The 16,903-nt window shown below is 45.5% G+C and overlaps 1 protein-coding gene across 1 annotated transcript in view; it reads right to left on the bottom strand.

Annotated features, from left to right (window-relative positions):
• SH3PXD2B (SH3 and PX domains 2B) overlaps window positions 1-16,903 on the bottom strand; it is a 118,416-nt gene that overhangs the window by 53,818 nt on the left and 47,695 nt on the right. Inside the window, exon 4 of the mRNA XM_008015302.3 lies at window positions 9,634-9,710. Coding sequence (XP_008013493.3) covers window positions 9,634-9,710 — 77 coding nt within the window. The remainder of the gene's footprint in view (window positions 1-9,633; window positions 9,711-16,903) is intronic.

Below are 16,903 nucleotides of genomic sequence, written 5' to 3'. Positions count from 1 at the left end.
TCCCCACGGGCCTCTTTTTCCTCTGAAATCCTGCAGCCCTTGCAGTTGGAGCCACATAATGAAGGAGCTGATTATATGCTGGACTGTGGTGTGTCCTGGCTGCTTTGTGTGCAAATATCTTGCGGCTTCCCCCCAAGACTGCAATAACAGCACTCCCTGACCTTGGCTCAGCACTGGGTGGCTCCTGAAAAGTGTTCATCTGTGTCACTTTATGTAACCCCGGGAAGGCTGGCCCATTTAAAAGATGGGGAAATGGAGGCTCTGGTGAGGTGGCTTGGACTTGAGAGTCCAGGAAAGGCCAACTGCAAACCTCTACCTTAAATCCACAAAAGGCAGCAGGGTGGCAGCTGTTCCTCCTCCACTTTCCCTACATGCCTAGACAGTGCTGGTGAGACCTTAAACAACACGAGGGAACAGGCTGGAGCTGGCCATGTGTCTCTGTTAGAGGAGAGCTGGGTGGGTGTGAGGCACGACCCCTGGAGGTGGTCACTGTCTCTGCCTGGAGGGGGCCTCCCAGGATGGACAGAGGCCCCAAATGGACCAGGAGGGGAAGAGACAAACGAGGCCCATGGAAACCTCCTGATGATGCCAAGTTCTCTTCTGGTTTTGAGCTATGCCTAGGCAGTAAAAGCCAAACCAAACCCCCAAACCATAAAAGAAGTCAAGTTACTAATAAAAGGCAGGGCTGAATGCTTTGATGTTGGCCCATTTCATTTGGGATGGACGTGGCTACCAGTAAAAAATGACCCGGGGCCGAGAAACCATTCTGCTTCTGAAAGACTCCAGGATAGTCCTAAGTTCTGTCGGTAGTGACAAAGAACCACAGCTCCAGCCAACTCAGTCCTGTTCTGGAAGGGATCCTGGCGCTTTGGACAGATGTGGCTGATGCAGGCATGAGAGAGGAGAGCAAGTCCTGCTTGCAGAGGGTAACAATAAAGGTCAGACGGAACCAGTTCCTGATTCTGGCCTCGTCACTTCCTGGCTGTGAGATTCTCATCTGCAAAGTGGAGCTAAAGAACACCCATCTTGGAGGGCTGTGCCATAGAATAAGTGAGGAAGTGGCTGTACGGTTTCCGTCATATACTAGCTGCTTGATGGACACTGGATAATCCCGTTATCCCAATCATCTCTATACTGCCCCAGGTACAAGAATATGTGTTTCCAAAGGTGATTTCAGAGGCAGCCAGATGATTACGTTAAATGACAATGCCTTGAGGGAGAAGGTTCATGTTTTCTCAATTCTCTTTCAACCCTCTGTAATTTAAAAAAGAATGCCCCAGAGAAGTAACACTTATCTAACTTGCTTCCTGAGAGCAGGACGGGCTCTGCAGAGCCTCCGGTAGGCAGGTAACAGCAGCTAGTTAGATTTAAAAACATTTTCTGTTGTTGTTGTTTTATTGTTTTTATTTTTTACTTTTATGGCAGGCACTATTTGTTTTGTTTGCTTGTTTTTGAGACAGGGTCTGGCTCTGTGGCCCAGGCTGCAGTGCAGGGTGGGATCTCAGCTCACTGCAGCCTCTACCTCCTGGGCTCGAGATTCTCCCACCTCAGCCTCCTGAGTAGCTGGAATTACAGGCGTGCACCACCATGCCTGGCTAATTTTTGTATTTTTAGTAGAAACAGGGTTTCGTCATGTTGCCCAGGCTGGTCTCAAACTCCTGGTCTCAAGTAATCCACCTGCCTCGGCCTTCCAAAGTGTTGGGATTACAGGGGAAAACCACTGTGCCCAGCTGACAGCACTTTTATGTTATATTTGTGATATAAAGTTTTCTCTAAGATATATTGTGTTCAGAAGTTTAAAAAGTCAGGAATCCCTCTTACCACAGTAGGCAGCACGTCAGTCTCATGATCTGAAGACGTTCAAAAAGTGAGTTGAAGAAAAAGATTAATAATAATATAAGTGGGTGGTGTATGACAGAATTCCAGAAGGGAAGTCTCAAGTGTTCGGAGCCTTGTAAATACTGCTGTTATGTTGCCCACAGTTTAAAATACTACAGCATGGGCACCCACACGCACAAGTGTGTACATTTGCATGTGTGTTTGATTGAAGCTACACCTTATGATGGTTAGTTACTACCTGAAGACCCCTCATTGAGAATGAACACTGGGGCAAGTGAAAGACTCTAATCAGAAGTCCATACTTCAGAAAAGACTGCTTTAGGGCTTTAACTATCTTCATTGTGGATCAATACCACAACCTTTATTCATTAGCCTAACTGTTGTTAGAAAGAATTTTGTTTTTCTACTGGTGAAATGATCCTAGAAATATTCTCAGACACTCTGGCCCTTGCATAAACAGAACCTGGTGAACCCAGTACCGTACATCCTTCAGAACAGGGCCCTGGGTCTAGGATTTAGGGTTCAGCTTCTTCTTGAGGATTTTACTGTCAGACCACGGTTAGGATAAGCTGATCCTGCCTCTAGAATGTGGCTGCATCTGCCTTGAGGAATCATTCATGCAAAGAGATGTCAGACAGACAGCTGGGATTTCAAGGAGCTTCCAGAAAATCTTGAGTGGCTATTTATGAGGTGGCTTGATAATAAATGCTTGTATGTGTGGCAGGATTCAGCTGAATCATATTTTCATTGTGTCTTTTGACGAACAGAAGTTCTTAAAATTAACGTATTCAACTAAATCAATCTTTTTGTGCTGGGTATCCTTTTTGTATCTTTAGAAATCCTATACCTAGAGATTATAAATATATTTTCCTATGTTATCTCCTAAAACCTTTTGTAATATTCCCTCTTACATTTATGTCTTTAATTTTCTTGGAAATGATTTCATGTGTGGTGTGAGGTAGGGATTAGTTATCTTTTTTGTTTTTTTTCCCATGTGGATATCCATTTATTGAGGAATGACCTGCAAAGTTGCCTTTGTCAGTGTCACAGTGTCCATCCAAATACACACGGATCTGTTTCTGGGCTTTCTATTTGTTTCAAGGGTTTGTCTATCCTTGTGCTAATACTGCACTATGTTAATTTAGTGTAACTTTACAATAGGTCTGGTAGAACAGAAAGTTTCTTCCATTGTAATATATACCTGGGAGCTAGCTTTGGGATATCATCTGTAGCCCTCATCTATCTCTATTAGAGACTTTCATTTTCTACTAAAATAAAGTTAGTTGTGATAGATCAAATTGGCTTAAGTCGGTTCACAGCAATGTCAGTAACAGATACTCAAATGTCATGTAACAGCCTATGTAGTCTATAAAAGAAAGGGATCATTTCATCTCTCTCCAGGAGGGCAGTTCCCTTGAAGCTGAGCCCAGGGAATCTGGTCAACCAAAACTCCAAATATCTGCTCTATTTATTATGTTTCATTAATAGCAGGGAGTAGTAACTTCCACGTGGCTCATTTAACATAAGCAGTTTCCTCCCTGTGGTTAGTTCAGGTGAATTCATTATCTCTGTACCATTCCAAGCATCAGGCTGCTGCTATCCTGTATTACTCTCAGATTTTAAATTTCCTTTTCAAAACCAGAAGTCCAGGAGTTGGTGAAGCCCTAGGTGCAAGGAAAATCTGACTCTGGAGAGAAGTCAGGTGGGCTGGGGAAGAAGCAGAATAGGCTGATTTGGGCTGAGGGATAACCAATTCTGGGGAAGGTATGAACTGGAACTTCCCAGCTGGGCAAGGTGACCCTATAGTCCTTGCCAGTAGGGCCTAGACAAAAGAAGATCATCTCCAGAATTGGAATTTCAGGCTCTAGAGGTTTGGAATGGGACAAGGAAGAGCTGAACCTTCTTCTGAGGGCTGGCAGGCAACAGCAGTGCTGATGGCTGCCCCTTTGCCCCAGCCCTTCTTTTGTCATGAGATACTTAATAGACAGAAGAGTCTGGTTTTATCTGGCTCTAAGAAACACACATTTGAATACCTAGGCTTTTTTGAACTTTTACTTTCTTTCCTTTTTTTTTTTTTTTGAGATGGAGTCTCGCTCTGTCACCCAGGCTGGAGTGCAATGGCGCGATCTTGGCTCACTGCAACCTCTGCCTCCCGGGTTCAATCAATTCTCCTGCCTCAGCCTCCTGAGTAGCTGGGATTATAGGTCCCTGCCACCACCCCTGGATAATTTTTGTATTTTAAGTAGAGACGGGTTTCACCATGTTGGTCAGGCTGGTCTCAAACTCCTGACCTCATGATCTGCCCACTTCAACCTCCCAAAATGCTGGAATTATAGGCATGAGCCACCACGCCCGGTCTTGCATTTTTTACTTTCTTAGAGAGGCCATAAGTATTATGTGAGTGTGGTGGCGTAAAAGGCTTGAGTCCAGCTCTCTAACCCTCAAACCTAAAATCTTATTGTAAGTAACTTTGTTGGGCCTCCACTTCCTCATCTACACAATGGGAATAATAAAATTTACCCCTGCCTAGGAGTTCGAGACCAGCCTGGGCAACATGGTGAAACCCCATCTCTATCAAAAAAAAAAACAAAAACAAAAACAAAAAAAACTTGGTATGTGCTGGTAGTTCCAGCTACGCAGGAGGCTGAGGTGGGAGGATCACTTGAGCCTAGGAGACTGAGGTTGCAGTGAACCAAGGTCACCCTACTGTACTCTAGCACGGGAGATAGAGCAAGACTTTGTTTCAAAATAATAAAAATAAAGCCTATTCCTCAAAGTTGTTGGAAAGATAAGACAAGGTCCCATTTGGCAAAGAGCAGACGCTCAATCAGGAGAGATTTTCTGACCTTCCTTGACATCGCCTGCCAAGAGAGGGATCATGTGTCCCCACACTGCCCCCTTTTGTTTAACACTTTTTTTGTAGAGATGGGGGTCTCACTATGTTGCCCAGGCTACTCTCAAACTCCTGGCCTGAAGCAGTCTTCCCACCTCAGCCTCCCAAAGTGCTGGGATTACAGGCATGAGACACTGCACCTGGACTAATACTTTTTTTTTTTTTTTTGAGACGGAGTCTCGCTCTGTTGCCCAAGCTGGAGTGCAATGGCCGGATCTCAGCTCACTGCAAGCTCCGCCTCCCGGGTTTACGCCATTCTCCTGCCTCAGCCTCCCCAGTAGCTGGGACTACAGGCGCCCGCCACCTCGCCCGGCTAGTTTTTTTTTTTTTTGTATATTTTTAGTAGAGACGGGGTTTCACCGGGTTAGCCAGGATGGTCTCGATCTCCTGACTTCGTGATCCGCCCGTCTCGGCCTCCCAAAGTGCTGGGATTACAGGCTTGAGCCACCGCGCCCGGCCTGGACTAATACTTTTAAACAGATTCACTGTGGCATAATTTACATACCATAACATTTACCCATTATAGGTGCACAATATCAATGATATTTGGTAAATTACAGAGTTGTACCACAATCACCACAACCTAGTTTCAAAACTTTTCCATCACTTCAAAAATGTCCCCCAACTTAATCTGCAGTTCATCTCTCCTCATGCAGAATGAGCAGACCCCCAGGTCTGGGAAACCACTGTTCTGCTTTTTGCCTCTATAAATTTGCCTTTTCTGCACATTTCATATAAACAGAATCATACAATATGTAGTTGTACACACCTGGCTTCTTTCACTTAGCATTATGCTTTGGAGATTCATCCAGCTTGTATGAGTGTGTCATTGTTTTATTTATTCATTTAGAGCTGGAGTCTTGCTCTGTCACCCAGGATGGAGTGCAGTAGTGCTATCAAGGCTCATGGCAGCCTCCAACTCCTGGGCTCAAACAATCCTCCTGCCTCAGTCTTCTGTGTCCTGGGAGTACAGGCTCAAGCCACTGTGGCATGCTCCTAGTGCTTTTTGTTGCCAAATAAAAAGATATGTCTATTGTATGGATATTATGCATTTTCTGTATCCATTCACCAGCTGATGGACTTGTGGATCACCTCTAGTGTTGGCTATTATGAATTAATGTTGCTGTGAACATTTGCAGCCAAGTCTTTGTGAGGACATAAGTTTTCAATTCTCTTGAATATATATACCTAAGAGTGGTCATACGATAAGTTTAACTTTTGAAGAAACTGCCAAACTGTCTTCCAAAGTAGCTTCCCATCTTTTTTTTTTTTTTTTTGAGATGGAGTATTGCCCTTGTTTCCCAGGCTGGAGTGCAATGGCACGATCGTGGCTCACCTCAACCTCCGCTTCCCAGGTTCAAGTGATTCTCCTGCCTCAGCCTCCTGAGTAGCTGGGATTACAGGCATGCACCACCTCACCTGGCTCATTTTGTATTTTTAGTAGAGACAGGGTTTCTCCATGTTGGTCAGGTTGGTCTCGAACTCCCGACCTCAGGTGATCCGCCTGCCTCAGCCTCCCAAAACACTGGGATTACAGCCGTGAGCCACCACGCCCAGCTTGTAGCTTCCTATCTTAAAGGCTCCAGTTACTCCATGTTCTCACCAACACTTGCTATTGTCTGTCTTCCTGATTATAAGCAACTCTAGTGGCTGTGTAGGTATCTCGTTATGGTTTTATTTTGCATTCCCATAATGACTAATGATACTGAGCACCTATTCATGTGCTTACTAGTCGTTCCTATGTCTTCTTGGGTAAAATTTGTATTGAAGTCTTTAAAATCAGGTTTTCTTACTATTATTGAGTTATTTGAGTATGTTCAATACAAATCCTTTATCGGATATATGATTAACAAATATTTTCTCCCAGTCCATGGTATACCATTTCTTTCTCTTTTTTTGAGATGGAGTCTCACTCTGTCCCAGGCTGGAGTGCAGTGGCACGATTTTGGCTCACTGCAACTTCCACCTCCTGGATTCAAGCAATCCTCCCACTTCAGCCTCCCAAACAGCTGGGATTACAGGCATGCGCCACTATGCCCAACTAATTTTTGTATTTTTAGTAGAGAAGACGTTTCACCATGTTGGCCAGGCTGGTCTTGAACCCCGGACCTCAAGTGATCTGTCTGCCTTGGTGCTCCAAAGAGCTGGGATTACAGGCATGAGCCATTGGCCTGGCCATTTTGTTAATGGTACTTTTTGAAGTATAGAAATCTATAAGTCCATTTAATTAAATCCAATTTTTATCAGTTTTTCTTTAAAGGCTCACACTTCTGGGGTCATAGCTAAAAACTCTGCCCAATTCAAGATTGTGATGACTTTCTCCTATGTTTTCTTTTAGAAGTTTTATAGTTTTAGCTCTTATATTTAGGGTTATGGTCCACTTTGAGTTGATTTTCATGCATGGTATGAGATAAAGGTCTAACTTCATTTTTTTTGCATGTGTACAGCTGTTGGGGGCTACAGTGTTTTGCTCTCCACCCCCCATTCATATATTAAAGTCCTAACCCCAAGCCCCTAGAATGTGAATATATTCAGAGACAGGATCTTTCAAAAGGTAATTTAAAGTAAAATGAAGTCACTAGGAATGTGCCTTCATCCAATATAACTGTGTCTTTATAGGAAGAGGAGAGTAGGACATAGCCTGGTACAGAAAAGACCTTGTAAAGACACAGGAAGAGGCATCTCATCTATAAACCAATGAGAGAGGTTAGAGGGCCCTGCTGCTGAGACTTCCAGCCTCCGGAACCGTGAGAAACTAAATGATGTTGTAAGCCACCCAGTTTGTGGTATTTTGCTATGCAGCCCTAGGAAACGAATGCAACAGGTGACTATCTCAACTGTTTGTTTAAAAGACTGTCCTTTTCAGCCTGGCATGGTGGCTCATGCCTGTAATTCCAGCACTTTGGCAGGCTGAAGTGGGTGGATCACTTGAGGTCAGGAGTCCAAGACCAGCCTGGCCAACATATAGTGAAACCCCGTCTCTACTAAAAGTGCAAAAAAAAAAAAAAAATTTGCCAGGCACGGTGGTGGGTGCCTGTAATCCCAGCTACTCAGGAAGCTGAGGCAGGAGAATCCCTTGAACCCAGGAGGCGGAAGTTGCAGTGAGCCGAGATGGCACCACTGCACTCCAGCCTGGGCAACAGAGCAAGACTCCATCTCAAAAAAAAAGACTATCCTTTTCCCAGTGAATTGTCTTGGTACCTTTGTGGAATATGAACTGATCAAACATTTTGTAAGATTTTATTTCTGGACTCTCAATGTTGTTCCGCTGATCTATATACCTATTTTTGTCAGTACCATACTAGCCTGATTACTGTACCTTGTAGGGAGTTTTGAAAATGGGTAGTATGGCTCCTCTAAAGTTGTTCTTTTTCAAAAGTGTTTTGACTATTCTGGGTCCTTTATATTTCCACATACACTTGAGGATTGGCTTGTCAATTTCTATTAAAAAGCCTATGAAAAAGATTTTGACAGGGATTGTATTGAATATGCAGATTAATTCTGGGAGAGTTCCATTTTAACAACATTGAGTCTTCCAACCCACAAGTATGGAATGTCTCTCCATGAATTTAGATCTTCTTTAATTTTCATCGAAATGTTTTGCAGTTTCAGTGTATAAATCCTGTACTTCTTTTGTGAAACTTATTTGTAAGTATTTTATTCTTTTTGATGCTACTGGGAGTGGGACTGTTTTCTTAATTTCACTTCTGGATTATTTGTTCCTAAGATATAGAAATACAATTGCTTTCTGTATATTTAGCTTTTAATCCTGATCTTACTAAACTCATTTATTTGTCCTAGCATTTTTTGATGGATCTCTTATGATTTTCTACATAGAGAATCATGTCATCTGTGAGTCCAGAGTTATACTCTGTCCTTGCCAATCTGGATACCTTTTCTTTCTTTTTTGTTTGCTTACAATGGCTAGTCCCCCAGTAAAATGTAGAACACACGCGTAAGGGTAAACATACTCGCTTTGTTCCTGATCTGAGGGGGAGATCGTTCACTGCTCCGTTTAAAAAACATTTCTTGCTATTCCTACTCCTCTCCCATCAGAATCGCTAGTGATTTTAACTTGGAGAAATAAATACCAAAGGAAAACTGCTAAACTAAATAAAAACATGCTCCTTTCATGACTGCAGCCTCAAGTCAAATGAAATATAACCAAAAGGCAGGTCTCTTGTTGTTTAGGACTGAAGCCGCTGCACCATCAAATAACAGAGGTTGGTTAAATAACTTTTGAAACACGAATGTATAAGGGAATTCTATGCGGTCATTAAAAGTAGGCTTATGAGGATTTTTATTTTTTCTCAGACAGAGTCTCACTCTGTTGCCCAGGCAGGAGTGCAGTGGCGCCAATCTCAGCTCACTGCAACCTCCACCTCCCAGGTTCAAGTGATTCTCCTGCCTCAGCCTCCCGAGTAGCTGGGACTACAGGTGCGCACCATCACACCTGGCTAATTTTTCTATGTTTAGTACAGATGGGGTTTCAACATGTTGGCCAGGCTGGTCCCAAACTCCTGACTTAAGTGATCCACCTGCCTTGGCCTCCCAAAATGCTGGGATTACAGGTGTGAGCCACTGTGCCCAGCCAAAAGCATGTTTTAATAGCAGGGAAATTCTCACATAATAATTATGGCAAAAGAGAAAGAGCAACAAAATAACACATACAGAATGGTCTCAACATCATTACGAAATGCACATAAAGGTGGAAAGGAAATATGTAAAACCCTTAATAACTGTTGCCTCTAAGTTTAATGATAATGAGTGACTTCCCCCTAATTTCTTTACATTCCTTTGAATTGTATAAATTTTTATCGGTGAGCATCCTGTAGCCAGAAAAAGAAAAGAAAACAGAATACACCTACAGGGAAGACTGTGTGGGCATTTCTAAGCCTTACCTTACAGTATTCATCAATTGGTATCAGGCGTTTGACAGCCACGTCCCGGATGTGGCTTCGTCTGAAGAGAATCTTACCTGCAGAAGATAAGAGCAAAGACAGTGTTGTCAGGGAACAGGGACAAGCTCTCAGCAACCTGAGAGGATGTGGACACGCCTGTTTCTAGGGTAGGTCTGAGTGGTGCCAAAATTCCTGGCTGTGATCAAGGTGCCCCTGCTGGACTTCTGTGGGGCTTGGATAAGCCCATGCAAGGTCCCCCTAAACCACGTTCACGGTTTTAACACAAGGGCTTGGGGGAATGGGAGCCACAGAGTAAGTTTTGGTGAGATAAGGGAGGCTGGAAACAACCGCAGAAGGAAGCCACTCCTATCTGATGAAGAAAGAAGGCTGGACCCGAGCATGTGAGGTCCTGTCCAACTCCAGGATTCTGGCTGGGTGAACAGTGCAGTGGACAAGCAGACATGCCCTCAGCAATAGTTGTCTCCTCCCTTATCCTCATTCACCCTCTGCCTTTTCCTCATGTTCCCTAAACCCCCATGCTGAGCCCTTCCCTCTGCCTGGACACCTCCCCATGCAACCCCACCACCATCCCTCACAGGGGTTAAGAGATGGCTCTTTCTGACTGCACACATTATTTATTTTTACAGCACTTCTTCTGTCCTACCAGTCATGTGCTCTGCACAAATAGGAACTGACTGTGTCTCAGTCCATTCTGTGACACTAATGTTTGATAAATGTATGAACGTGGCTTCCACCTTTGCAAAGATGGCAAATTCTTCCAGTTCCTTCCCCAATTAGTGTTCATGAGAGAAGGGTTTCGAGTTATCCTATTTCATCAAATATTAACTGAGAGTCCACGGCCTGCTTCACAACATCCGAAACTCTCGGGCATGGGGCTACCAATATGACACATGGGCAGAGAATGTGGGTCACAGGAAAACACGGGTATATACATGATGCCACTGGAGATCTCTGGAAATATCCAAGACATTGAGATGTCATGGGTGAGGTCTGTTTAAAGCAAATCAGTGGGTTCTCAAGAGTTTAGACAGGCTATCCTCTCTTAGGGAGATGGTGGTGAAGCATACGCACTAAAGGTTAAGACCACCTGGCTCACCATTCTGGATCTACCACAGTCGGGGGTGGGGGAACAAGATATATAAAAATAAATCAGAAATAAGACATAAAGGAGGGCCAAAGATATGGGGGATGGAGATAAGCACCTCTACCAAGCTCGTGCAGAGCGACCAGGGGGAATCTATGGGTAGGTCAAGGGGAAGGCGTGGGAGGACCACAGCTGCTCTGGAGAGCAGAACAGGGAAACCTACTAAGAGCTCTCTCTATTTCTGGCCGTAGCAGGTTGGTTAAAAAGAGGAATTTGGGTCAAGAGCCTGGCAAGGTGAACAGAGATTACTATTGATCTAAGATGGTTTCTGGTTATCTCCACAGATCAAGCTCGGGCGGGCAGGGATACGATGGCATAGAAAAGTCTAGTAAGGGTCGGACGTGGTGGCTCACGCCTGTAATCCCAGCACTTTGGGAGGCCGAGGTGGGTGGATCACTTGAGGTCAGGAGTTTGAGACCAACCTGGCCAACATGGCAAAACTCCATCTCCACTAAAAATGCAAATAAAAATAAAAATAAAAATCAGCCAGGCGTGGTAGCATGTGCCTGTAGTCCCAGCTACTCGAGAGGCTAAGGCAGCAGAATCACTTGAGCCTGGGAGGCGGAGGATGTAGTGAGCCAAGATCACACCACGGCACTCCAGCCTGTGTGACAGAGTAAGTGAGACTCCGTCTCCAAAAAAAAAAAAAAAGACTAGTATAGTCAGAATTTTCATAATATGACAGAACTGGAAGGGATGTTGAAAAACAACCTTACTGACTTTTAAAGATTTGCAATGCAAAGTGGTAACGGAGATTTGCACCCTAAAAGACCATATGGCTAATGCAACATTTTAAACAACAGGACAACTTGTTCTGGTGCAAAAGGACACTATTTGGAAACTAGGTAGACATGGTAAATTTAAAAAAAAAGAGAGAAAGCCTTTTCTTTTTTTTTGCTCATTTTCACCAATTAAAAAAACATCTAGGCTGGGCGCGGTGGCTCATGCCTGTAATCCCCACACTTTGGGAAGTCGAGGCAGGTGGATAAGCTGAGGTCAGGAATTTGAGACCTGCCTGGCCAATGTGGTAAAACCCTGTCTCTACTAAAAATACAAAAATTAGCTGGTGGCGCATGCCTGTAATCCCAGTTACTCGGGAGACTGAGGCAGGAGAATTGCTTGAACCCGGGAGGCGGAGGTTGTAGTGAGCTGAGTTGCACCATTGCACTTCAGCCTGGGCAACAAGAGCAAAACTCTGTCTCAAAAAAAAAAGTAGATGAATATGTATCACAAAGTTCAAGGTGCTTGTCTTTGAGGAATAAAGACAGAGAATTTTGGTTTTCTTTTTTACACTTTCTCCAAAGTTTCTGCCGTAAACATTTATTGCTTTTAGAATCAGAAAATTTTCATGTCATTAGCAAAAAAAGTAAATGAGGCAGGGAAGTGGGAAGCGGTTTGCAATTGGATTTCCCTGAAGCCAATGATCTTATTCACTGAACAGGTACAGTCTCTGTGTAAGGCCTTTCTGTGCCACGCTTTGGGGCTAGCGGGGAGCAAGACGGCTGTGGCCTGCCCTCCTGCTGCTCATAGCTGGTGTTTCCCAAAAGCAGGGGAGGGGGGACCCTGCTGGAGTCTGGGTGGGGCAATGCTTCCCTGGACTGGAGGCTCCCGCCCTGCAGGATGTTTAGCATCCTTGGTTCAAATCCAGATGAAGCTGGTAGCCTTCCCAGCCCCACCCCACCTCCAGTCATTGTGACAATCAAATACTCCCTATCTCCATTTTATTGTCCTTGTGGGTGGAACTACTTGCCATGTAGAACCCCAGCAGTGTCCTGAGCCTTCAGGAAAAACAAAGAATGTGTGCCTATGAAGAGAAATCCTGCCCAGCAAATGCTCCGTAATTTATTTTTCAAAATGGGAGAGGAGTCCCTAATCAAAACTATTTTGGTCCTCTTCAGGTATAATTTTTCTTCTGTAAACCAGGGGAAGGGTGGCGGGTGGGTGTACAGGTGTCTTACTGAAAAGGTCATCAACAGGCTCTAAGTATCTCCACCCTCACAGGGCAGTGCTGGCCCACGGCAACAGGCACAGGCCTGTCCTGAGGCTGCCATCCGACTAGACACCAAAGCTGAGGATCCACCCAAGGACAGGTCTACAGGAATTGAAAGGGAATAGAAGACTCAGGCGCCTTCAGCGTTTCCTAAGGGGGCAACTCAAGGACATAAGTGTCATTCCTATACTTATGTGACCTCAGTGGGACAGGAATCTCCGGGTGCACGTCTGGTGCCCTGCCAGCAACAAGGGCACGATGCCCTGTGGCAGCAGTGGGGCCTGCTGGAGAGGCCACAGGCTCTGCAGTCCATGAGGCCCTGGCCAGTCCTAGGGGGAATTTTGGGGAATGCATTTACCTCCTGGAGCCTCAGTCTCCTCATCTGTGAAATGGGACAGCAGCCCCTAGCTCTTAGAAGCCATCTCCATGACACCCAGCACAGGGATGGCCCTTAGTAGGTGCTTGCAAAGGGGCAATTACTTACTATTTTTTTACTTTAGATGATTCATGCACTCTGCAATTCAGAGCGCACGTTCTTTCCTCAACTCCCAGCTTTCTTAAACCCGCCTCCAGTGGGCCAATTTGTCATTTACCCACAGCAGAGCCCGAGTTGTGGTTCAGGTTCTGGTCATGCAGCAGAACCGTGAGGACAGCGGTAGGCATGGGAGCCAGCATCCCCTTGGCCAGGGCCTCCCTGGTGAGGTGCCTTGGGCAGCGGCCCTGGCCTGTGCCTGACGGGAGGTGTTTCTGTGTGCATCTCAGGGCAGGAGGGTGAGCCGGCTGCCTTCCTGGAGTGGAAAGGGTGTTCAGAGGCACGCACAGCCTTTGGTGGGAACGGTCGGCTTTTGTTTTCCACTGTGGAGGAAGGCCAGACTGTAATTCCTATTTTTCAGGCAGCATCCTCTGCCAAGTTGGCTTCCCCAGCTCCTGCTGGGATGGAAAACTGTGCAGGCTGCTCTCCCCTCCCCCGCCTTTGTGCTAACATGAGACTTGCTTTTGTTCTGCTGACGCGGCAGTCTTGGCAGCAAACTGACCCCTAGGAGAGGGGGCGCTTCTCTCGTGCTTCCCTGTCTTGGCCTCACCCTCGGCTTCGAGGAAAAGCTAAGAGGTGGCTCAGAAGGGGTGGTCTGGGGTCCTGGGGCCCAGCGGGGTGCTGGGGCCTAGCGGGACCTCTCCAAGCCACAAGTGGGTGCCTTGAGAAGAGACCAAGTCCCTGGGAACAGCCTTTTCATTAATTCTCTGGTGGAGAAGGATTACGTAACCATGAAAGCTTTTAAGAGCTTGGGAGAGGGTCGGCTCAAGTTCTTCTCCGTCTCGGATAGTTCTCCAGAGCTGGTTTTGTCTTTTATCCAGTAAAGAGTTAGAACTCACTGCCTTCCTTTCCTTTCTTGGTGAAAAAAACCTGCATTTGGAGTCCAGTTTACCTTTGCTATCCAGAATGATCATTTAAGGAGGACACTAACATGTGAAACCAAGAGATTCCGAAGGCATGTCCCAGGACCCTGTTTCTGCCTTTACCAAGAATCTACTATGTGCCAGGAACTGGACCTTGTGAAGCAGGGGTCACTGTCCCGTTTTTAACAGATGTGGAAACTGAGGCTCAGAGGGGGATGTCGCTTGCTTGAGGTCACAGGCTAGTCTGTTTGACTCTGAAGCACACGCTTTGGAGAGCTGACATTTGGCTGCTGCAGTTGGCCAGCGGGGTTTTCTCCAGGAGGAAAGAAAATTCCAGCATGGTTGTACACTTTGCCAGTGGAGGAACTACAAATGTTAGCTTTTTTAGGTAAAGGATTCTCCCAGCGGAGGAAGCCTGGCAAACACATGTGCCCTGTCTCTAAACCCATTAAGTGACAGTAATACCTGAAGAACCCACTATGTTCTGGACTAGGGGGTTGGGAGACTGGCACTTGTGTGACCCAGGGAGTCCCCCCCCATCTCTGGACCTGTTCCCTTTGCTGAAAAAAAGATATATTTTATTTTTATTTATTTTTTTTTGAGACAGAGTTTCGCTCTTTCATCCAGGTTGAAGTGGCGCGATCTCGGCTCACTGCAACCTCCACTCCCTAGGTTCAAGCCTCAGTCTCCCAAGTAGCTGGGATTATAGGTGCCTGCCACCATGCCCAGCTAACTTTTATATTTTTAGTAGAGAAGGGGTTTTGCCATGTTGGCCAGCCTGGTCTCAAACTTCCAACCTCAGATGATCCACTCACCTTGGCTTCCCAAAGTGCTAGGATTACAGGAGTGAACCACCATTCCTGGCCTTGAAAAAGGATCTAAAGGGCCCGTCCAGCTCTAAATATCTATGACTTAGGGTGATTGTCAGATTGCTGATTTTCAGTATATAAAAATCATCATAGTAAGTGCTTAATGGCTGTTAGCAACCTGCCAGGCATTTACAGAATCATCATAACAACTTCATCATTTTAGTACCATTATTATCTCCAATTTGCAAATGAAGTCATCTACCCAAGGTGACAGAGTTGGTGAGGGGGGCATGCTGGGATTGGAACCCAGGTTGTCTGACTCAGGCACGAATTTTGGAGCCTGCCATACCTGTGTCTGAATTCCAGTTCTGCCATCTGTGCAAGTGCCTATAGGTTTCCTGAGCCTCAATTTTCCTAATCTGTGAAATGGGTGCAGTAATGCCTACACTGCAGGGCTGCTCTGAGGACCAAACGAGGTAATGAAAGTAAAGCACTGAGTGACTGGCCCACAGTACAGAGCTATTATTATACTTGAAGCAGTAACACTGGTTTGGGTAACCCCTCTCTTTGAGCTGAAGCCGTTATAGTATTCTTTGGTAGGAATTTGGGGGGATAGAGACTGACTGCCTTGGGAACAGAGACTAGGTATAACTGCATTAAATGCTGCACAGCAGCTGGTGTGCTGCCTGGTAGCCGTATGAGGTAGGTTCATAAACTTTCTAAAATATCCCCCAAAGATGTGCTGCCCTAATCCCCAAAGCTTGTGTATGTGACGAGCTATTATATGCCTTCCGTTCACTTCAGAAGAGGGAGATTGTCCTGGATTAGTCAGGTAATAATCGTATGGGTCCTTAAAAGCAGGCAGCTTTCCCTGACTGGTAGCAGAAGGCAAAGTCAGAGGGATTTGAAGGCCAAGTGAGATTTGCTGCCCCACTGTTGGCTGGGAGATGGAGAGGGCTGTAGGGAGACCCCATGAAACTATTGCTACGGAATAAAAGATGAAACGGTCCTGATTATTGTAAATACAAAGTTGCATGCAGGATTGTGTAAAGACAATGCCAGGTTGGACTGCCAGAATGAGCCAAGAGCGCGTGACGTGCTTCCCCCTGCAGGGAGCCTATGAACGGACGCGTAGTCAGGGAGGTTTCACATCACCAAGATTCCTATCCCAGAAAAGCAAATGTTCATAGCTCTGGGAATGGAATGCGACCCTCGTGGAGAGCCTATAAACAGATGCATGAGGGGCGCCTGTTCATATGGATACGATATGGCTATAAACACCCTCATCTTGCCATGGCTCTGCTAGGCCTCTTTAGGGTTCATACATCCTTCTGAGAATTTCTGGTCTAACCAGTTGTCTAGCTTCACGTCCTGTTCCTATGGATTGTTTGTAACCAGCTTTTGCTGCAACTGTTACTGCTGATTAATATCTTGCTAATCATAGGTTAGGGATAGACTGTGTTTCTGTTTTAAGGCTCTGTTAGAAATTACTGATGCATGCACTATATTGTAAATTCTTATCTCTGTATACTACTGTACTTCTGCATACAGATGTTATGTTAAAGAACCGCTTCATCCCCATGTGACCATCTCACCTCATAATCAAATGACCCTAAATCCCTCACTAACCTACCTCTGCCCTCACTAAACTTAATAATAAATGTTGGTATATCCAGTGCATTGGCGGCATCGTGAGACCAAAAGGCGGTGACCCCCCTGGACCCAGCTTTCACTATCTTGTGTGTGTCTATTATTTCTCGACCTGCCGATCTGCCTGGGAACAAAGAGAGAGCCCCATTGCATTGTGGGCTGCTGGCCAGATCCTGCAATAGAGGGCTCCTGTGATGAGGGATGTGGGAAGCTTTTAGAAGTTGAGAGGGTGACAGCCAGCAAGGAAACAGATCTTGGTCC

The sequence above is a fragment of the Chlorocebus sabaeus genome, chromosome 23 (assembly GCF_047675955.1).
Source record: "Chlorocebus sabaeus isolate Y175 chromosome 23, mChlSab1.0.hap1, whole genome shotgun sequence".
Lineage (NCBI taxonomy): Eukaryota > Metazoa > Chordata > Mammalia > Primates > Cercopithecidae > Chlorocebus > Chlorocebus sabaeus.
The sequence above is the reverse complement of the archived record's forward strand: the minus strand, read 5'-3'. Positions and strand labels throughout refer to the sequence as shown.